At 39.7% G+C, this 23,680-nt stretch overlaps 1 protein-coding gene across 5 annotated transcripts in view; it reads left to right on the forward strand.

Annotated features, from left to right (window-relative positions):
* tnr (tenascin R (restrictin, janusin)) overlaps window positions 1-23,680 on the forward strand; it is a 159,982-nt gene that overhangs the window by 30,808 nt on the left and 105,494 nt on the right. For all 5 annotated transcript variants that reach the window (XM_069511223.1, XM_069511226.1, XM_069511224.1 and 2 more), the window contains one exon: window positions 18,137-18,190. In XM_069511223.1, the coding sequence (XP_069367324.1) occupies window positions 18,137-18,190 (54 nt within the window). The remainder of the gene's footprint in view (window positions 1-18,136; window positions 18,191-23,680) is intronic.

Below are 23,680 nucleotides of genomic sequence, written 5' to 3' on the forward strand. Positions count from 1 at the left end.
CAGAACCTGACAGCCCTGTGTTAAGCAATAAGCTCGAAAAGTTCCCACCTGTGAAAACAAACAAATGCAAGCTAAATTCCCAAGTCGCAAAGCATCCCCAGTATAAAGTGACAAACCCTTGATCCCTGTGATATTACATTTCTTTATCAACATTGTTTTAGAAGCACCATGGTCAACGCTGGTGTTTGCTCAGTTCCTTCCTGTGTAGTCTTTACTTAGGGAGCTTAAGTTCCACTCGTCCATGTCACCCACCCCCTCCTCCTCCCTGTCTCCTGCACATTTTCCTCCATCCCTGCTCTGTCTGATTAATTGCAAGGTCAGCACAAACAAAAGGGAGCAGTTGTTCACATGTTCAGCTATGTCACTGGCCAAGGCTATATTCATACTCCAGCCTTTCATTTATCACAACTCGACCCTAGTGAGATTGGAGCCACTGCCTGCCATGGCGAGGGCGATTCTAATTAATATAATGGACTTGCGGGTTGATGTTTTTCTTAGCACTCTCAATAACGCAGTCATTTATATGCTGATTTGCCATTTTTCAGTGTTGCAGGCAGCTGGACGGGACCCATAAATCCAAAGGGTGCCTCTGCGGGGCTTAACTCATCAAGGACATGTTTTGTCCCAAATCAAAACAACACCTAGGGCATTTGACATTGAAGATTCAGCCGATGTGAACTGTGGTGGCCTTGTTCATAATGACAGGGTGCAGCATCACTCTGCCGAGATTGCTTGTCTCAGCAGTATCATTAGACAAATCCTAAAATTATCATTATTGTGAATCATCAGCTGCAGACAGTGGCAGTAGATAAAATAGGGACACAGTGGATGAGTGATACCCTGTATTCATAAACTAGTCACAGTATTCTTGCCAAAGCAACGCATCATTGCCATTATTGGTCCTGTATTAGAAATAATCAGGGAAGATCTATGTGTGAGGTGACTGAAAAGTGAGCATATGTGGCTTTTAATTTCACAGAAAATAGTTTTCTAAAGCACTGTTTGTACCTTTATTGATTGGTGCCTGTCATTTGACAACTGCATTGAAACTACCGACAGGCACATCTCTTTTTTTACAAGACGTATAGTAGATGCATAGAAATATAATGTACACATGTACAAAGATTCAGACATCCTGGAAATACTCAGTATAAAGACTCTGTTCTTTATCCTCTTCTTGACCTTGCTAAAAAATACAGAGTACAGGTACAAGGTGTAAAGCTATTATTTTTTGTAAAATACATCTTATTCCGCTGTGTTTTGCAGTAATTGCAGTTATACGCCACATAGACAGTATATCAGTCACCAAGACCACTCAGTCAAGCATTCGACTTTTGGTCACTGTTGATAGAGAGGATCCATTACTGATACCAGTATCAGAAATGTTGGGTCAGACACTAGCAGCAGTTGGCAACATTTCACTCCATAAGGTCCAACAAGTAAAAAGTGACGTAACTGTATGCAATACTTCCATTTCGGGAAGGGAAAAATGGCACTGCACGAATATCTCGAAATGTCGATGTGATGCAGAGGCAGCTTCCAGGTCAGGCTCAGAAGAGCTGAATTTACAGCTCACGGAAACTTCATAGTGTCTGGCTTTTTGATTTCTAGTCTATGCAAAGAGTGCTGCTGCACATTTCTGATCAGTCCCTTAGTTAGCATGCTTTAAGTTGAAGGGTTACCTTTGCTTGTTTACTTGTGAGTTACGTGAACGTAGCTCTCATCTTGAATGTCCAATCGAACCTTGTTCAAAGATCTGGCAGTACATGAAGTCTACACAAAAAAAAGATTGAATCATGAAATATAAGTGTTGAACAGTCAAGTGTGATTTCACTGCTCGGGATAGAATAGTATTGATTAGTGTACAGTAGTCAAGCAAATTTGATAAATGTTTCTTTGTCTTTTGTGAACTCTTTTTGTAAGGATCCAAAATGTTTAGTTTACTTGTAAATGATCAGGAGTAACAACAAAAATACACTGTGGATCTCTCAGAGGATTTATAAATGAGGTCTGTTCCTCCAGGACCGTTGTTATTCTAGACCAAGGTCATCCTCCATGTTGTTAGTGTGTTTGTGTGTGTGTGTGTGTGTGTGTGTGTGTGTGTGTGTTTACTTCCACTGCAACTACAGATCAACATGTTTGTGTGAACCTGCAGCATGTAAGTGTGTAGAGAAAATGAAGACCCATACACTCAGAGTTATTGACAGATGGAGGGACCCGGAGCTTGTGCAAGGTCAGTGCCACTGAGCCATGACAGAGATCCAGTGTTGTAAATAATGAGAGCTCTGACCTTTCACAGGAGCAAGAAGAGCCATTTATCACCTCCATCAAACCATCGTCCACTTCTTAACTGGTGCTTTTCATAGACAATGCCAGCGGTGAATGGACATTAATGGTTACATTTATTTACATTATGAAATTGTCTTGGATTCTAATACCGATTATTGAGGTAGCAAATCATTTGTATTTAGACGTTAATTAATCAGTAGCTATTTCATGTGTATGCATGTCTGTCATTCTGCCTTGGAACTGAAATTACCTACAAGTGATTCATAAAAAAACTCCATGCTTCTATGTCAGCGTTAATGTCTGTAATTTTATCTCACTGATTAATAGCTTTTCTAAAGACATGCTAATTCAAAGTGTTCTGGTATTTTGACAGCAACACAAATTCACACTTTTATTCAAACAAAGGCGAAAAATGTTGAAGTTTGAACTGTACAGACTTATTCCAGTTCAAACGTGACAGTCTGTAAGTACAACAGGCTGTTGGAAGTTTACCTTGATGTCTTAGAACTCACTATTAGCTTGACATGCCATATTATCCTGTTGATAAAATAAGCTAATGCAAAAAAAACAAGAACATTGCAGAGTAAAGACACGGTGACACCGAATATTAGATTGTAAAAATTGCCAACAAAGATTAAGGATTTTTTTCTGACTGTGTAGCAGCACAGGATTTCTGTTGGTTCTCGAATTGCGCTCAAAAAAAGTGCAATGTCACCTTACTGTTTTAATTCTAAACTTTTTAAATCACTATGACTCAAGGTAGTTCATCTTTTCTTTCTTTTCTGCTTTTCATACATTTTAAATGCATTAATCAACATTTTTATAACCCGAGTCCATATCTAAGTGTCTATAGATGACCAATTTATTTCAGAGCCTGAAGGGAAGTTTGAGTATTTATCAACCTGGGCTCTGTGTTAATAAACGTTGGAATGCAGTGCAAAAGTCCAAGTTGAAATTCTTTTATTATATATAATATTCGCATCACTTTTCCATTATGTAAAGCAACTAAAGCATACGTCTGATTATGTAGACAATATTGACATTTTCACTATTGTCTGTTTGTTGGTCTGTTAGTCAGCAGGATTATTCTAAAACTACTGAGTGGATTACATGAAATCTGGTGAAAGGATGGAACACAGGCCAAGACAGAACCCATTTCAATGTAGTGTGGATTTCTTTGGAGAACATTGTGAGGCAGAGTTGACATTTTCACTGATTTCCCAGGGAATAATTCATGGATCTCAATTTAAAAAAGTTACAATGTTACTACGGCCTCCATTAATTTGAGTAATTCTCTTTAAAAGTGCATGCTTACTCAACTCTTGGCCTTGATTCACCTTATTTTGGTTGTTTGTCTTGCGTTACTTTCCCTGCATGGTTTTTAACCATTTATGACCTGATTTCATCGTTGTCTTTAGCAAAAGGTTGGATTTCTCATAAAGCTTTCAACCTCCAGAAGCAGCACGTTGTCATGACAAATGTAAACAGAAAAAAACATCTTCAAAGACGTATTTACGTTCTCTGAGGCTTTGTTAAAAGACTAATGGGAACTCACAACAGTTAAACATGCATGAATATCCTGTGTTCTGGCTCTTTTCAAAGGCCTGACTGTGTCTCTACACTTGCTCTTAGAGCCATTTCAGAGATGTAAGCTGCACTCTTCAGACCCGAGCACATGAAACCTAGCCGTGGATGCTTTGTTGTTGTGCTCTATTTATTGGTGAATGAAAGCGAGGTAGAAGAGAGAGAAAAGATGGATGGAGAGACAGAGATGTTGGATATGACAGAGCTGGGACCTGCACTCAATTTCACGACACCAGAAATATTATGGAGCGTGTCCGTGGCGACCGAGCAGACCAGTAAGTCCCAGGCTTACTATTTTATTGAAGGTTAAGAAATGTCACTCCCCTATTGCTCGTAAATAAAGACGATGACCTCTGGGGGATTGGATGAGAGAAAAGCTTTGCAAAAATACACTTCAAATAAAATTATAGAGCCGTGTTTGTGAGGTTTTGTATTTAGTATTTCTGTCGAAAAACATCCTTTTTTAACAGCAATCAGCTGTTTAGAGTTATTCTTTCTTTTTTTATATAGATATGAATTTGGCATCCATTTAAATACCTCTTTCTTTATTTTGCAAGTTTAATATTATTAATCCAATTGAATGAAAATCATCTGTTGCAGCATATTTTAATGCAAAAATAAACTAAATTTATTTTATTGGTTTTTACCAAACCATCAACAAATTAACACTTCCTAAAAGTCCATTTCAGTTTTTCAGATTTCTGTGAATCAAGCTCCAGGAAGAATAAAATAAAACCCACTGACTGCCTGGAAAGAGGGAAATAATTCTAAAAATCTCCTCAGGAAATGTGTTAACAATAATGTTGTGAACTCAATTTGCAGTTAAAGGTCTAAAGCATTCCACCAGGTTGGTTCTTTAAAAGGATAAATTGATGAACCCACTCTCTCATTGTGTATTCAGTTGTCAAAGAGTGATAGATTGAATATAATAAATAGATTTTGTACATACACATTGTCATCAGGATTATATCTTAAGAGTTATTCAAATTCTTTTTAAATATATTAAAATAGATAAGCTTTTAGAGGAGCAGAGGCTGCTTTTCATCCCCGTCCTTCATTCAGTGTATTATGAATTGTTATTAACTGAGGTGGAGCAATGTTTCAATCCGAACCCTTGATATATTCTGCTTGTCCAAAACCATGTCCCTGTAACCTTGACATTTCCTCTCTTGCTAAGTGCTGCTGCATGATCACAGGCTCTGCATGAAAGTTTTAGTTTGCACAAATGACTAAATATTAATGAAGTTGAGGCTTCGAACAGGTCACACTAATATGCAGAAACAGTCCTTTAGATTCAGCAGCATCTTGACATTAAACCTTGGTGACTTGTAATATTGGGTTTTTCCCCAAAATGATTTTATATGAAATGTAAATGAAAACATTGAATTAATATTCAACAGAACAGGAACATTTTCCACTGAAAGAGACTTTCTGCTTTGTAAATTCTTTGTGTGCGTTATTTGCACTTCGACTTGTTGAAAGTACTTTAGGCGCCTTGTTTGGAGAAAGTCAAATTACAGACCCTGGTGCTCTCCAGTTGAGCTGACAAGTGAGGATGTTGAGAGTGAACTAGATGAATTGTGTTGCAGCTCGCCCGATCGATTATGATCAGGACTGCCTCTGGAGTCAGATGAAGTGGATAGGTAAGCATGGGCCTAAGGCACAATGCAAACATCTGTGTCAGTTCAAACCAATTAATCACGAGGGCTTGTAACAGCGCCAATCGTTGAATGTTCCCACCCCCCACTCCTCCTTCATTAATGCTCCTCAACATTTCCTCATCTTTGCTGGTCTTTCAGCCCCTTTATGTGCCATCTGTCTTTCTCCTCCCCTCCATGCCTACCATTCTCCTCCGCTCTCTTTTAATCCCTTTCTCTTTCACCTCCCTCTCCGCAGCTTCCTTATACCTTCTCCCCCTCTTGGAGTCTTTCATTATCCCCTCCTCACTCCTTCTGGCCCTTTTGTATAATTTCATACTGTACATAATGGAAATACATATTGTCTTCCTTTGCTCCCTCCTCACTCACCTCTCCTCCTTTCTTTTCTTTTTGATTTCTTATCTACATCGCCTGCCTGCACTTCACTGTCTCCACCCCCCCACACACACACGCATGCTAATATAGAATTAATTCCTTCAGCGGTTCTGCACACCGTCGGTGGTCCTTTATCTCTTGGGGTTGTGGAAAGGTGACTGGATGGCTCCCCATCATTAAAACCTCATCATCTGAGATGACACTATCTGCCATTATTGACTTTCACTTTTGTTCCACACAAAGGATGTGTCCCTAAACTGCAATTGGCAGATAGGTATTCAACCATGCTTTCATTAAAAGTGAATTTAACACTTAACACCACACTGTGGACTGAACAATACTGACAGAATACTGTAAAAAGCACAGTAATAATAATAATAATAGCTAAAATACGGAAAATAACCAGGGCAAACAATAATGTGTTATATGTTTCCTGGACTGCTCACAAGACACAAAGAGAGAGAGAGGGAGAGGGAAGGAGGCACAAGAAAAGATGGAAATGTCAAAGTGGATCGTTTCAGTAGAGGACGGGGATCTGTTCACTTCTGAATAGAAACGTCCCTAAAGGTCACGTCAATAATTCTCCTGATTCTCCTGCTGGTCATTAATCATCTGGTCGTATGTCTGTCATCATAGGGGGCTAATGAGATCTACGTAGATCATTTCTTTCTCTGGCTGGAGGACAAACCTGCTGTTTAAAAAAGAAAAAAAAGAAAAAAAAGAGCACTCTCATTGATCTTGTGTTCTACATGTGGTCACAGTCCTTGCTGCTCTGTTGGTGCTCATTAAGGGGGGGGGGGGGGGCAGCTTTGAACCCATTACATGTGGTGTGATTTGAGGGAGCTGTTGAATTAATGTTGCGTGTGTCATATGAACTTGGTCCAATTTTGTGACCTTGTAGCAAAACTAAAATAGTCAACGAGATATTTCCGGCATCTGGCGATCTCCGTTGATGGAGCAGTTACAGGATTTAACTCTTGGTATTTAGAGAGTCGATGATATGAGGTGTATGGTTCCAAAAGTAAACATCCAACTTTTTTTTTTTTAAACTTTAAACAAAATTTTTCAGATATGAGGCAACGTATAAGATTTCCTTTCACACTGAACATTTCCTTCATCAAGGCTAGGGATGAATCTTAACCTGATTAAAGCCTCTTGCTCATTAATCATCCTGTCAATCAATAAATTAACAGTTCAGATCAATGGAACTGTAGTTTAACAATGTCAAAAGGGCCATTCATCAAGCTTTTGTAAATTCAAAGCGGATATACATCAGGGACACTTTCTCAAACAGCGGACTGGATGACAGATTGCTGGTCAGTGATGACTCAACCGTTGCAGAGGGGAACACTAAAATCTCTAAACATACGCCTGACAAATTGCTTGTCTCTCAATGAGAATATGTAGTTCAAGGAAAATAATTAGTCAGTGTCATTGTCACCTTACTGTTTTAATTCCAAACTTTTTAAATCATTATGACTCAAGGTAGTTCATATTTTCTTTCTTTTTCTGATTTTCATACATTTTAAATGCATGAATCAACATTTTTCTCACCCGAGTCCATATCTATGTGTCTATAGATGACCAATGTATTTCACAGCTTAAAGGGAAATTCCAGTATTTATCAACCTGGGCTCTGTGTTAATAAATGTGGGAATGTAAGTGAATGGTACTTACATACACTTTGGGAATCGGTTCTGTAGAATGCCTGTACTGGCAGCCACGACCCAGCGGCAGTGGAAGTGCGTGGTTTAAAATGGATTGTACAGTGATGGAGCACAGTTGTATCTGTCAAAAGAAAAAAAAAATCCTGTTCAGTTATTAAGAGGAAAGCCAGGTGAGAAAAAACGTAAAACTGGACTAAGACTGAAAACCTGAGGACCACTCTGACAGAAGACGTGACTGGGCTGCTGGGCTGTGATGGAAGATCTCAGTAGGGGGAGATCAGCGCAACGCTTCAATGTGGCAGAGAGGTTAAGAGAGTCGAGAAAAAAAGGCTCAGGTGGACCTAACAGAAAGACCTGAAACAAATACAAAGCATGAAACACAATATTTTGTCTTCCTATTAAACATAAATGAGCTCCTGAATTGCTCCTGTATTTCTGGCAGAGATGATAAAAAACCTGTCCAGTATTCAGGTGATGTTCCCTGGTCCCCACCAACTGTGCTGTGCTTCCTCTTGACATCAGGGCTGTGTTTCATCTTTGAGTTGATAAGCGAGCAAGCACCTGTGTGCTCATGCAGGCTCAGTGGGACAGTGTGCATTGCATTTGCATCAAAGTGTGTGTGTGTGCTTATGTTAGATATGCATTTAAGCCACGGAAAGGGTTGTTGGAGGGTGGATGGAAGATATTTATTATGCATTTCAGTTGAATTCAAATACCTGCCCCCTTAACTGTGATTACCAAACTGCCAACACTGACAGCACTGTGAAAATACACATTCTCTTGACACAAAGCATTAACTTGATGGTTATTTGTCCTTGTTTGTGTGCAGTTTCCCATATTTTGTTGTGACAAGTGAGGCATACATCCACTTTCTGACTTGAATATTTGTATTCAGCTTGTGTGCCTTATAATAAAAGATAATGCATCACATATTCAGAACCATTCAATTACAGGACTGTGCCCTGCACCCTGCAAAAGCCTTTCAGATTTTCCATTTCAACCATAAAACAATCACCACTGTGGGTACGTCCTTCGTTGTCCAGGCCTGATCTTTACTTTTATATCAGAGAGCAGAAGCTTATTATATGAGTCGTGAGAGATCCTCTCTGTGCAGGAGAACTATCAATTGGTTTTGAGTCTTGAGTGTGTGATGTTCAGGCTCATTGCTTGCCTTCATCACAGTAAAATTAATAATCAGGAAAGTCTGTCTCACTCCCACCCAAAATAATACATTATAATAAATTTGAAACACTAAAACAAAAGGAAAGTCTTACAACAATACAACTGGCACTCTTAAGCTGTTCTCTGGTCCACCGTTCATGTATTTCACCATTTCTTAAAGTGAAATGTAGTCGGACCACCAGAAGAATCCTAGTGTGCTGGTCGATCTGTGGGCAGCTTTAGCAACTTTTCCCTTCTGCAGCCCACCGATGCTTCGTCAGCCCTTTTCTTTGATTATACAGCAGCCCTCACCCCGATACAGTGACGCTTCTCATACCCTGATATGTGAGTCTGAACTGGGGTAGGCTACCCTGGCCAGTCTCTGGAGCTGCCTTTGGTTTTTCTGATTTTACTTAGCCCTTAGGTGCATTGTCAGCCCACTTTTATTTATGCACCAGGTGGGAGCTGGGGCTGCTCAGGTTGAGAAAATCCAGGGACATATTTTTTAATCCCAGTCCGTCCCTAGTTTAAGTGTTTCATTTCATTTAAAAAAAAAAATGGTGTCTGTTTCGTCTAAATCTAATGATCAGGTGTGATCAGATCAGATATTGTAAAATTTAGGGTTAACCTTGTCTATGTTTAACAGTTAATGAGAAAATCAAATTAAAATGACATGCAAATCCTGCTGTCTTTGTATTTCAATTTGCAATTCGCCAATTAGTCAAAGTTAATAAATCAAGATGGATAACTACTGACTGATACGGTGTGCAATAAAAAATAACATTGGTTTCAAAACCTCGGCTCTGTTATCTAGTGATTTAATTGATAATCAAAATTATTGCGCTGCTGGACTGTAGCAGCCCTTCGAGTCGGCCGTGTATTTTTCGCTGAGTTTTACAGAAATATTATTAAAGAAACACAATGGTGGCTTTGCATATTTGACACCACGGAATACTAATTGCTTACAGTACATCACTGCCCACCACTTTCCCAAAGAAAGCTACTTTTTATTCAACTCTTTCATGATGACGACCTTACTCAGAATCCAAAAATGATGTAATGATAAAATAAGTGTTTTTATGGTACATTCACTGTCTGAAAGCACAGAGAGTGATGGACAGAGAGAGCTTGGGAAGTACAACAGGGTCTTTCAGGCCTCCAGAAGCAGTAATGGACACTGACATCTATTTATAGTGGGAACAGCTAAATACGGTGAATATAAAAGCTGAACAAAGAGGGAGAGAACAGAGCCACTGGCAGTGTTTTTATGATGCTTTCATGAAGCACAGATAACCTTAAGAAAAGTGACCTTATAATGAGAGAATGCTCTGTTTTTACATTTATTTTACTTTTTATATTTGAATTCTTAGATTCTATATTTATTTAATTAGAGAAAATTAACAAAGTTTTACTCAGAATTACTGCAAATTTGAGCTAAATTGATAGGAAATGTTCTGGGGATTAAAGAAATAAGTCTGTGGTCTGAAAGCAGAAACATTGTGTAACGCTGTTATGCTTTTCAGCAGAACCCTAGATGATTGAGATGCTGACCAGCAATTCAACATCACAATTTTAGTGTGAAAAGTCCCATCGACCCAAGTTACATATTTGTTGTTGTTAGCAGGGGAGAGAATGTAAAGAACAGATGAGACATATTCGCTTTTTAGCGTTTGTAGTCGGCCAAGTCCATCGTCTAATCACTATTTTGACCACAGTCTCTTATGCAGTTTGGGAGAGTGACGAAAACATGTTTTTGACATTCATCTTCTTCAGCTCTCTGGGCGACACCATAAAGTCACACCATGATTTATTCCCCTTTCTTAAGACATATCCAAGAATTATGCCCCATTTTAAGAAATCCCTGAAGGTACTAATTCATATCTCCATATGATTGGACCATCAATACTCAGGGTAAGTGAAGGTCGCTCTGACAGTTTTACGGGTTGCCCGGTTTGCCTTGCCTTACCGCTGTTGCTCCACAAAGCTCTGTTTATGTTGCTTTTCTTGCATCGCTGATTGCATTGAGTCGTGACGGACGACCACTTCAAAAGATGGCAAATACAATCAAAGCTGCATCAGCAGCACCCCCCTCCTCAATACTTTGTTGATAATACCCTGCCTTTTCTTAATGTTCGTATTTATCAAACATTCCTTCTCATATAAAATGCTTTTTTTATTCACGTTGCCGTAACTGTGATGACCAAGGTGACCTGTTTATCACTGATCATGGATCAATAAACAAGCTCTGTGAACGTTCAATAAAAACCAGGCACTGGCCTCACAATGCATCACGCTTTTAGCTGAGAGATCTCTTCACTGTCAGAGACGATAACAATAAAAAAAGATCAGAGACTTTACAAATGGTCTCAAACGATGGAAACATCCACTGACTTATTCATAGCTCGAAAAACAAAAGAGCCCATGTCTGCTTCATGCTATGTGAGGTATTGGATGAATATTTTATCGTTTCCCAGACCTGCATTTGATATTAATGAACTTTCTGTCTGAGCCTTTCAGGTTGCTTGCTTGCTTAAGATGACATATCTGCCTGCCCACCGGTTATGAATAATTATAACATGCTAGTGGACAAAGGTTAAAGAGGCACATTTTGATTTTGGCTTACTGGCTCCACTTCTCCTCTGTGATTGGTAGTCAAGGCACGTCGCTGTCCGTGGTGCTGAACCAGCGATCCACTTATACTGAGAGTATAAGTGGATTCTCTCTCACTCTCTTTCTCTTTTCTTTGTCCCACTCTTCCATCCTTCTCCGCATTGGTCCTGGAACGGTTGACATCGTCAACTACTCAGGATGGCTGAAGTGCCGTCAGGAAAATAAAATGTTTGATTACTATTGTGAGTGATTAAATGGCTCGTTCAACTGCAGCATGACACCCCACCTTCCAAGCATGGAGAACAAGAAGGAATTAGATTGGAAAGAAAGAGAAAATTTGAAAGCCTGACTGACCTTGACCTGCAAAATGGTGCTGAAAAGATTTGAAAAAATGCAGTCTGTGATTAAATGTGCTGGTTCCTCAAGTGCTGCCATACCTGACCTGTGTTTTATTTATATATATAAAACCACAGCTCAGACTAAACAGAAAGCCCTCAAGGAGTGTGAGTGTCATAAGTATGGTTGTGCATGGCAAAACAATTGCAGCCTGTCCACTGCATAATAGACGGGTGGAAGTGTAAGCACTGTGTGCCATCCATGAAATCAATGGGCCACTGCTTGGTGGCTGGCTGACTCCCCTCAAAACACACCCAGGCGGGTGCCATAAAGGATGTTTATTAGGCTGACAAGTCGACACTGCGGCTCCTTGTCATGCTCTGATAATAGGGGCCAGGCACAGACCAGTGGACGCCTTGCTTCAGCTGGTTAGGAGACAGACATCCCCTTCAGGGGTGCAGATAAGAAAGGAGAGGAAATAAGAAAGGAGCAGTAGAGAAAGACGGATGAGGGAGGGCGGTGTATTAGTGCAGCTTCTATCTGTTTTATGAGAAGTAAGAGAGCACAGAAAATATGAGAGGAGAGGGAGAGAAGCAAGGAAAAGCCAGGTGTAGAAAGAAGAGATTCAGAGAGGAAGCAGAGTAGTAGAAGGGATTGCACAATCAGTGCTTCAGAGTGTGGTATTTGATGTGGTCCCACAATATAAAAGAAACATTTTCTTTCTCAGGTTTCTACATATTCCGGCCCACAGAGCATCACACACTTTTCATAAACTCATTAATTCCTGTCGATAGGTTCGACATCTCCTTATAATGGTCGGTTAGGGTTAATGCTTTTTGAACTGCATGGGATTTTTATTCTGAACACTGGGTGAAATTAGCAGCAATGCTGAGTGGCAGTGACAGTAAATACATCCACAGAATTCCTGCAGAGATAAATTATATGAAAATAATTTATGAGTTTTCTAAAACAATTACTGTAATAAACAATTTGCGAATCAGCAGGTGGCTATTTTCATTATAATTGTAATTAATTAAAGGTCAATCTTGACATATTTTTTGTTTCCTGCTCTCCGTTGTCTCTTGTGATAGTAAACTGAATATTAATAATTTCTCCTTCAGGAAATTGTGATGGGCATTCATCAAAGTTTCTGAATATTCGAAAATAATTGTGAGTTGCGTCCTAATTAACCTTTAAAGCTCTCCAAGTCTTTACAATTTTAATTGCATCAAATTTTTATGACACATAGAGTACATTTGTTAAATAGCCATCAAAAATGAATTCATAAGATCACTACCCTTCTGTCTGTAATTGTATGTGGGAAGGGATTTTGAGTCAGTCAGTGTCACATTACCCACAATTCCAGCTGTGACTATTCTGCTAAAATGTCCCCAAGGCCTAGTGTGGTTCCCTGGTTAAAGACAAAGGTTTTGCTGTTGTCATAGATCTGAATATAGTAAAAATTGCTGCATTAAGCTTTATAAGCACATTTAGCGCGTTAGATACATTGTAGAAATCTGCTTAAGTCTCTCCTCTCCTCCCCTCTCATCTCATCTCCTCTCCATCGCTCTCCTGTAACGAGCGGCCCTGAGCAGATGCAAGCTATAAATCAGCTAATCAATGGCACCAAAGTTAGTCCCTGAACAATATTGTAGGAAAACGGCTTGAATGAGCCTCATTGATTCGTCTTCACAATCGTTATTTGCCTGAGAAAGCCTGACCTTCAAACACAACAAGGTTGCTACTTGTCACTCCACTATTGCAATTTAAAATTGCCCCGTGCACAGTTTTTCTGTTGCGTATTTCAAATCTAAATCCTACAGAGTAATTTGTTACTAGTGGAACCTCTCCCAGCGATCTCTGTAATTATCATTTCACTCAGGAAACCGGGTCAGAGCAAGAAGATGAGGAGATAGGATGAGGTGTGACTTTTTTTTGCTAGTTCATCATAAAATAGTGCAATACACCTCCATTATATATTTCCAAGGGTCAGTCCTTTTGAGTCAGCTCTGAAGAGGGAGCTTCCCAGCGCTGTTATGCCATCAAGGACAAGAGGATAGCGAGCGAGTAAGCTCGACAAAATAAGCAGTTTTAATTAAAGCTGGCAGATTTACTCGCCTAGCTGAAGCAGCCCAGGCCGATGGGGGGCAAAGTGGTGGTTCTTAAAGTGACTCATGCCAGGCAGGGGTAGGAGAGAGCTCAAGGTGGGCAGTCGCAGGCTTGTCTGTAATGAGGACAAATAGCTGAGAAGTTTGTCGTCTGACACAAGGTCTCGAGCAGGCCAGGGAAATATGCATAATACAATACTTTAAGTTCCGGTGACATTTTGGCTGCACCATGTTATCTTAGCGAGAGAGAAAGGGGGACGGAGTATGTGTGACCTAACAACTAAGGGAGGTCAAAGGTTAACATAACAGCAACTAAATAAAAGTCAAAGTTATGGCATTGTGTGACACTTTTTAGATGGTTTCGATAATCTGTGAATACATTAGTATTAAAAGTAATTCAAATGCTACATAGTTTAAATTCATGTGCAAAAAAAAACACGTTACTGATCCTTGGAAGGCGTAAAGCGGCTGATCTGCAGCATAATCAGCATCTTATCGTCTAATACTTCAGACTACATCAGACAATAAGCTGTAATATACCTCGCTGAGCTCAGTGAACATCTTCACACATGATCAGTGTCTGGATTATTGTATGATTTCTCACAAAATGTAATGATACTTGTTACTTCCCATTGGATTAAACTGATCTGACTGTATCATTAACTGACAGTTACCTCTCAAATTTGGCAATTACCTGTGTGTGCCAGTGCACTTCTGTGTGAACAATCAGGGTAACAACAATAATTAGAATGGCACTCAGGTGAGAGCACAAACCCCTGCCAAGGCCCAACAGTCTTTTTGTGAAACCACATTTAATTTCACTAGACCTGGATTTGTATTTGGTTCTATAGTAAATTACACACACTTATAAATATCAGTCCCCCAAACATGCCGGATTTCTTTTTTTCATAAAGATCCGACCGTCAGTCTGAGCTGTCAATCATGATATTTCACCTAATTTTTATATTGTCTAAGAAGTAACCAAATATTTGCATCAGTACCTACAATTACCACAAATGACAGAAACCATTTTAGGGAAAAATGAGTTTGTCGTGTATTTTGACTTTGTAGTTTGGTCCATGTCCCACACATTTACATGGAAAAGGCAGGGTTTATGACATGTACTGCAGGCCACCACTAGGGGGCGATCAGGATGATGTGGGGGGCTGTCATGTCGTCCATCTTTATATGCAGTCTATGATCTGAGCCTGTACGAGTACAGAGATCTCACCGTGCTTTTTTTCCTTGCAGTTCTTGTTAAATTTTATATTTGTTAATGTGGAGGCTGTGGCTGAGGGGATAGAGCGGGTGGTCCTCTAGACAGAAGGCTGGTGGTTCGCTGATTCCAGTCTTATCCATTTTGCATGCCTTGGGCAAGATATTGAACCCTGGATTACCCCTGACGGCTGTGTCAGCACAGTATGCAGTATACACAGGTACTGTGTGAATGGCAAAAAACTGCACATATAAATACAGACCATTTACCATTACCTATCTTTGGTTGGAGCCCAGAGCATCTTTTTCTCTCATATTTTGCGTCATGATTTCTTATTTGTGTAAATTACCTAAACTACGTGAAAATAAATAACTGTATGTAACCACACACATAGTTTTATGTTTCTTCCCCCACGCCCTGACAAGAGGTAACAATCTGGGTGAGCTTCGCAGCGATCCTGGCAGCTATCAAACACACAGAGTACATGTGTAAAGTGTATAAAGTGTGTTCTGTGCAGCAGCAGCTGTCTGACTCCCAGTGCCAGATTTTAATGATTGTGGGGAGCCAAATGAGGCCTGTGTTATGGTTCTCAGTGCAGACGTGTCACTGTGGTCGTTCTGTTTTCAGGAATCTGCAAAGATGGTGTGAAAATCAACTCGCCATCTTTTTCTTTTTGATTATTGTCTTTGTCTCACCTCCCACTCTCCCGTGCTTATCTCTCTCTTGCTCTGTCACTTCCTCCACCAAGCTGGTGGATTTTCCCTGCAATGAATGACATGATGAATTGAAAGCTGTAAAAATAAGAATCCCCCCAAGCACACACTTATGCACACACACACACACACACACACACACACACACACACTTATACACACACACAGACATGCAGACCACCTCACTCGCTCACCAATTGCACCGTCTGCTGTGACAGCAGATGTGACTAAAAGCATGTCAGCACTGTCAGATCTTCCCTCTCTTTCTCTGTATGTAATGGAATTTATAATTTATTATCACCATCTGTAAATTCTTGTATTTATGGCTCCGTCTCTCCATTCAAAGGCTGTTCTTGATCTTCAAATGCGAGAGACAGGATCAAACTGATTTGCAGGGCACCATACCATCTTAAAAGCAGGAAAACAATAGACAGGCCTCCCCATCTCTTCTCTTCTTTTTTCTCCATCCATTTCTCCCCTCTCCCCCATTTTTCTCCACTCACCCCAACCAGCGGAGGCAGATGGCTGCATGGAGTCTGGTTCTGCTGGAAGTTTCTTTCTAGTAAAAAAAGGAGATGTTTGTCTCCACAGTTGCCAAAGTTGTTGTTGGAATCTATAGTATTGTAAGGTCTCGTCTTTTCTATTTAAGGATAGTTGTATGTTGTGATTCGGTGTTATAAAAATAAAACTGACTTGATCTTAGTTCGATAAATACTTCGAAAAAAACTGTAAAATCTTAATTTCATGACCTTCATAATGGATTATGATGAATATATTGATTAGATTCATAATATTGTTGTAATATAATAAATTACTTATTATTTTTTAGAAGAAGAGATTCACAATTTGGACAGACTCTGTGGATTCATGCCTCTGACTGATTTGGTTGTTGTCTCATTATCCGAAGGCTCATTCTCAGCAGATTAAACTGGCTGACTTTGTAAACCGTCAGAATGTCAGCTGTCACTCAACCTGCTCTCTTACTGCCGCAAAAACTGAATGTACTTTTTAGAAGCAATCAGAGACTGTGTCCTCAACTTTGGCTTCTTTTCAGCATTCTAAGTTTTATTTTTTCTCGGATATATTCGCCTACCCATCTTCTGGGGAGACTTTTGCGCCGGGTAAATCAGATGTGCTCAATATGGAGCTCCCTCTGTGCCGCCTTGATATTCTTTGTTTTCTAATCTAGAGTTGGTCATCTGGCACAGACATGAGCTAAAATCTATCCCATCTCTCTGACCGAGATGTTGAATTAGTGTATTTGTTTATATTTGTTTTAATGTGAAATCAAACATTCCTAAAGCCCCACAGAGTGTAGAGGATGTGGTCTCTCTCTCTCTCTCTCTCTCTCTCTCTCTCTCTCTGTGTCCTTGTGAATATTCATTTCACTTGCAGCTTGTTTGTGTGTGTTTGCTTCTACAGCTGAGTTTTTACATTTGAAAATAGATAAATGTTTAATTCAGAAGTCTGATGCTGTAAACACACTGGGGCAAAAAATACATTTATAAACACATAAATTACTAACATCTAACATTAAAACTGAATACTGGATCTCAATTTGAGGAGCTTGAACTTGACCAGAGACTTATTGTTAAATCCAAGTGCTGCAACAATATGGCAGCCTAATTAGGATGATGAGAGAAGCTCATAAGACAAGTGTCTTATGTAACAGGAAAGGTCATGTTCTGTTATCTAGATCACACACACACACACACATGCACACACACACACCATGCCTACATTCTTTGCCACTATCAAGAGTGTGTATCAAATGCTGACCCATGTCTCAAGTGTAAAATGAGCTTCATTTCTGCGTCCTTCCAAAGCATTATGAATGCTAATTATCTCAGGTGCATTGCACATTAACAAAAACATTTTAATTAAGAGGGATAAAAATGCACAGGATGTTTAGTTAGCAATGTAAAATAGGTTTCAAATTGATCATCATGCCCAACTTTTTCTTAATTGCTCTTACAGAGCGTCTTAATTAATACAAAATATAGTGAGTAAGATTATTTGAATGGAACAGATGCCGCTACTGCAACTTTATAATTGCCTGACTTGACATAAAGTCCACCAGAGATGAGTCACTGGGGCAGAACATTGCAACATAAAGTCAAGACTACATGATTTAATCAGTTGATTTTTAATGTTGTATTTAATACATCTTTTCCAAATGCAAAATAGTTTGTGCTCAATAAATTGTAAGTTTTGTTTTTGTGCAGTTTCATTCAGTAGGGGTATTGGTTAATAAAATATACTGAAGCCCCCTGTGATTAATATGCACAGTATTTCCTCTGTATTTTAGGCACTTCCTACCTTATTAATCACTTTTATGAGAAATGTATTGTGCTTTGATTCGTTCTAAGCAGGAACAAAAGACTGAACCATCTCCCGCCTCTTTCCTCTCTGTTCACAGCTGCTGCCCAGACAACCAAGACAAACGGGATCGGCTGTGGTTGGTGCTCTCGAGGTAAGCTGCAATTTCACATGCAGGCTTCAGCATACGATTATCTTGTTCCTATAGCTTTGTGAGGACCGGTTTGACCACTAGACCTTATGAGGTCAGGAAATTTTTGCTGGTAACTTGAGCTGATTAATATACTCTATTATAAAGATGGACAATGCATCTCACCTACTCCCAGTATTGAGAAATTAAGCCAAAATAACCAAGACAAAACATCGCCCTCATGCACATTTGGAGTGGGAATGTGTGTGGTAAGGATTGGGCCTGGGGCAGCAGTCACAAGGTTGTGCAGATACACTTGCTCCACCAATCACAAGTCAGTCTAAGGTGTCAATAATGTTGTCTCTTATTTGTCTAGCATCAAATAAGTAATTAAAATAATATAAAGAGGGATGATTAATAACTGGACATACATCATTGTGATAATAACCAATTTAAATGACACAAACTATCTTTAAAGACATAAACCTTTACTTTTTTGTCTGTTCTTATCCCATCAACTTACATGGAGGAGGTGGGATTTAAGGGGCCTCAATGTTGAGGAGCTGTCATGGCTTCCATGTTTATATACAGGCTATGGTTAAGACTCTGTATGGTTAAGACATTTACTTTAGTTGTGTTGGGTAAGAGTTAGTGTGAGGGGCTGGGGAATACATTATGTGAGTGAGTGTCCTCATCAAGATAGAAGTGCGTGTGTGTGTGTGAGAGAGAGAGAGTGTGCGTGCATAGTGTTTACAGCTTTCCTCAATAAAGTGCAAAATTGCAAAAATATATTCATGCAGCACACAATGAAAATCAACTCAGCGTAGTACCTGACGTGACTGCAAAGCCAGAAACAAGCACTCCCTCTGTTTGTTTTTCAATGCACAAAATAATGATTATTTGATTGAGGCCGCTGTACACATTCTGTCTGTCTGTCTTTAAAGTCTCCAGTTATATTATCACAGTGTGGGATTCCTGTGGAAAACATGACTACACATTTTTTAAGATAAGCCGAGTCCCATTTGCTGTCAGCATGTGTCCCTGGATACCCCCTTTAGCCACGTTAGCATCGGAGCAACACTGGAGCTACTTTAAGGACAGCCCACATCACCCTTGTCCTTAAATCTACCCTTGCTGCTAGTGAGCCACATGATTGATTTTAAAGTTTAAATGCTTAACAGACATGATGGTGCAATATAACTGTGTAAGACCTCTGAGATCACTAGGGAGTGGTCAGCGAGTGGTAGCCAGGCTAAAGTCTAAACAAGGAGGAGTAGCCTAAAGTCATTATGCAGCACCAGATTTGTCTGTCCGTCAGAGTAAACCTTAAAAAGTAACAAAATGTCTATTTCTAAAGCCTAAAAGCTTTGACATAAACATGAATGCCTTCATTTTTTGGAATGTTTAAGAGACGCGTCGAAGACTGATGGTTGCATTCATGAAGTCACCGGCCTTGTGATAATATTATATATATAATGAGTATTGAATGACATACTGGGAGACAGACCGAGTAATGAAGTAATCATGTCTCATAAATTACTAGTCAAGAATAACGATTTTGAGCCATAGCATAGTTCCTCTTTTATACGCATCCATCCCTCTATTCATTTTTATGTTCTGTCAACAACTATTTATTAGACATAAACTTGTGTATGTATTTATTTCTTACTGACACGTCTCTGCTGTATTAGACTTTGTTTTCACCCTGCGGTGAGGTAGCTCTTAGTTCGGGACTCAGGCAGAGAGAAGGGAAGAGGCAGCGCTGCATGTTTGCCTTTCTAATTACTTCTCATGGGAACCCGGCCATTGATTCTTGCAAATGCCCATTGATTTTTTTGCAGGCCTCTACACTATTTGACTTTTGTGCTAAATACCATGGGACGAATGACGTCTGCGTGTCTGTGATGTCTGTGACATCAGTATGTATTTTTGCATTTAAGTGCGTGTGTCTGCAAGTGTGTTTGCACATATTCATGTGTGCGTGTATTAAATTAGAATAGGTTCTGGGAGTTGACGAATAGGAAAGTCACTGCACTCCTTTTGGCCAGAGCAACCTAATCGAGACACATCGATCGGGCCAGGGAAACACTGTGCTTATTTGCACATGGAGATAGCCGGGAGCTATTGGCAAACTGTTTGTTCTCATTGGATAAAATCACAAGACCTTCCTTCTGTGGTCTGAACAGATCACTATGTCAGAAGGTCAGAATCAGTGCCGCAATTAATCAGCTAGAGTCCTTCGATATTTTTGTAACAAAATGTTCAGTGATGCCACAGTTCTGTACAATTCAAGCCTCTTGCAGAATTAAAATTTCAGTACAAAATAATCCATGTCATGAAGTCAGAACACGGTGTGGGCAGTTTAGAAAAAAAAAGTGATTTCATTTGAATTGGCAAACAGCTCCTCTCTCCCCGTACATTTGATCTCCCATGTATGACATTGGCATTTTTCACTAACAAATTGCAGGATACTGATCATGTGAATCACAAACAGTGTTTGATCTGTTTTGATCCCGAGGGCTCCATTAGAGCATGTTCCACACCAGCTTGACAGTATTCAGGTTATTGGTTCCAGTCACTTGATTTTCCACATTAACTTTGTGATGTGACGGGTTCAGTATTTCCACTGAGGTTCACAGCAGGCTCAGTGCTTGCCAGCTCACTGGCCATTGAGTTTAGTGTTGTGATCCCACAGGACATTTCAGCCTACACTAACTGGGCAGTGGGTGTTAGAAACGCAAAGGTGTCAATCTTGGCCATTTGATATACTCTGCCTGTTGTGGTGGGGTTTAAAATGTGTCAGTTCCCTGTGGACAAAATGGTTCAGAGGTTTTTTTGTCCAATCATTTCTTTGTCCTTGAGTGAAATATCTAACTGAGAATGAACACGACAAAAAAGCTTCAGTCTTTTTCTGTCACATGTGTGAATGTGTTAACTCCTCTCCTGCGTGCTGGCCTTGCTTTACTGTGGTCTTAGGATCTGTTGTCTCAGCAAGCGGTCTGCTTTAATGGGAATTGAACTGTCATCGTTCTTAACTCTTGCTCCCTTATGATCCAATGCTTTGTCCTCGACTATTATTTGAATATATCTGCCTGGTCAGCAGAATGAAAAGCACAGAAAAAAGACAGCGGCTCAGTCAGAGACAGACACCTTTTATTTACACCTGCCTTCATAATGTGTTTTTTAACCTGATCACATTTACACCAGATGTAGATATGTGTCTCCAGTGTCCACATTGAGATTCGTACGAGGAATAGAAGATGACAATGAGGAATCTGTGATTCTGCAATATAACGTTTGCTTTCTTTTCATCTTGTCTTCACTCCATGCTCATGTGTCTTGAACAACGTGATGACTGTTTTTCTTCTTCACTGGCTAACGGCTGCTAGTTACAGAGCTGCTACTACCTTGCTGGTTTTGTCCCTTGCTATTGTAATTCCGCCCACGTAGTTGTTGTGAATGAGTTGACTACAACTGCATTTACAGTTGAGTTCACTGTGGTCACAATGTGTGCCTCACCACCTCAAGAGGTGACTGGCCAACTGGATCACTATCTCATTCTCGGTGTGACTTTGGTGCATTTGCACCTGCAGTACGGGATTGCAGTCCGAAACCAATTTAATGTCGGGCGTAAATGTGATAATTGGGACAGAAGTGCAGAAAGGCAAAATGACAAAAAGCAAAAGAAGAGAGAACGGTTGAAACGGCAGAGAAAGAGGGTGATGGGCAAATAAAGAGACAGAGACAAAGATGTATAGAAAGACTGATTATAAGAGAGAGGGCCAGTGCAGCGCGGCATCTATGTAAAACTCTGGTTAATCTAAACTGATTTGCTTGCAAATGAGACAGGCAGCCATTTGTAAATTTCAATGTGTCACTGCTAGCCTTCCTGTTTCTATGCTGCCTACTTACATCCCCGTCCTAAATACTGAGAAGTTGGAGATTTTTTGTTGTCTGGAGCGGACAAAGACAGACTCTGATGAATGGAAGTAGTTCAACATTGTGGCAGCAACAGCAAGAGCAGAATTCACTGTAGCTTTGGCAATAATGCCGTCACTTAATCACACAGAGTTAACCAGAACTTTTTTTTTCTTAAAGTTGGAGTCAGGGACTTTTGCATTAAAAAAAAAAAAGTCTGTTACATTGAAGTACTTCTTTAAAAGAGGGGAGCAACAGAGACAGTTGGCTACATAAACTAGGGAGTATGGTGGAGTCTATTGTGGAAATATCTAGGAGGAGTCCAAGAAAAGTTTCTGATCCTCCAGATAAATACGAAGCATGATATTCAGAGGAAGGATTGGTCTAAAAAAAATTGAGGAATTGATGGCAAAGACAAGCACGGATAATCGTTGAACAACGGTGAAAGAGGAGAAAGGTGTGTGTGTAGACATAGATGCCAGGTTGGCATTTGTTAAATATTTTGAGTAGGTTGATTAGCTATTGCATTTACACTATTCAAATAATTACTTATTGTCTTGTAACTATGGTAATTACTGTAATTACCAGAAGGGAGAAGTAAAAGGTCTGACTAAATTCTAAATGTTAAAATTTGCTGGTTAGTGGGTGGTGTGCTGCTGCCTCACAGCAAAGAATTAAAGAATGAAGTGTTGCTATATTACATTTAGATTTCTCTTGTCTTCGTGCATTTGCATAGCTGCGACGTAAAAATGTGTAATGGACTAACTAGTTCAGATTAATTTATTATTATTTATATATGCATGAAGTGGGTCCAAAATATATCCATTAGGTTATATTTCCTTTGTTGAAATTGTTGTGTTGACTGCAGAGCACTGATTAGTGGCACAGTTGACTGTGTGGTTAGTAGGACAGAGACAAAGACAGAGATACAACATGGCGGATCAATAAAGTATATTGACAGTATCCAGGAAGTTCAATAGAGCATATTTGGAGCCATGAGCTTTCTAAGCTCACTTTACTGGTGAGGAAAATCATGTCTGAAACATTGAATGAAGCAGAAATTCCCCACAGGAGCCTCACAAGTAGCTGGCCAACATTCATTTTAATCCGTGTTGACAGCCAGTATCATATTATTTTTGTTTTTGTTTCAGTTCCTCTGTGGCCTCTGGAGATTACAAATATATCACTAAAAGTAAATACCACACACATCATACAGAGATGGCCAGAAAATGAGTTGTACATCCGGGACTGTGTCTGCACTGGCTGACCGTCTTAAGCATTTTTATTCAGTTTTGCAAAATAGATTTGAAAAGCCATAACTCAAAAAGTGATTCTCACTCGAGCCGTCTGAAGAGCACAAAATATGATTCCAGCTTCCTTCTGGAGGGCAGAACAACAATGCAGCTGTGGCTGAACCATTTGAACTATAAATCTGTTTAAAAGTGGAGACCTCGCTGTAACTCCCACACAGTCTGCTTTGACTCTCCATTGTACTTCAGTTAAACAGCTTCCTCATGTCCCTTCGAGAACAGTATTGAAATGTATTTCATCAGCTCTGATTTCACAGCTACTTTCACAGTCTTTAAATCCTCTGTC

Source organism: Paralichthys olivaceus, chromosome 16 (assembly GCF_024713975.1).
Source record: "Paralichthys olivaceus isolate ysfri-2021 chromosome 16, ASM2471397v2, whole genome shotgun sequence".
Lineage (NCBI taxonomy): Eukaryota > Metazoa > Chordata > Actinopteri > Pleuronectiformes > Paralichthyidae > Paralichthys > Paralichthys olivaceus.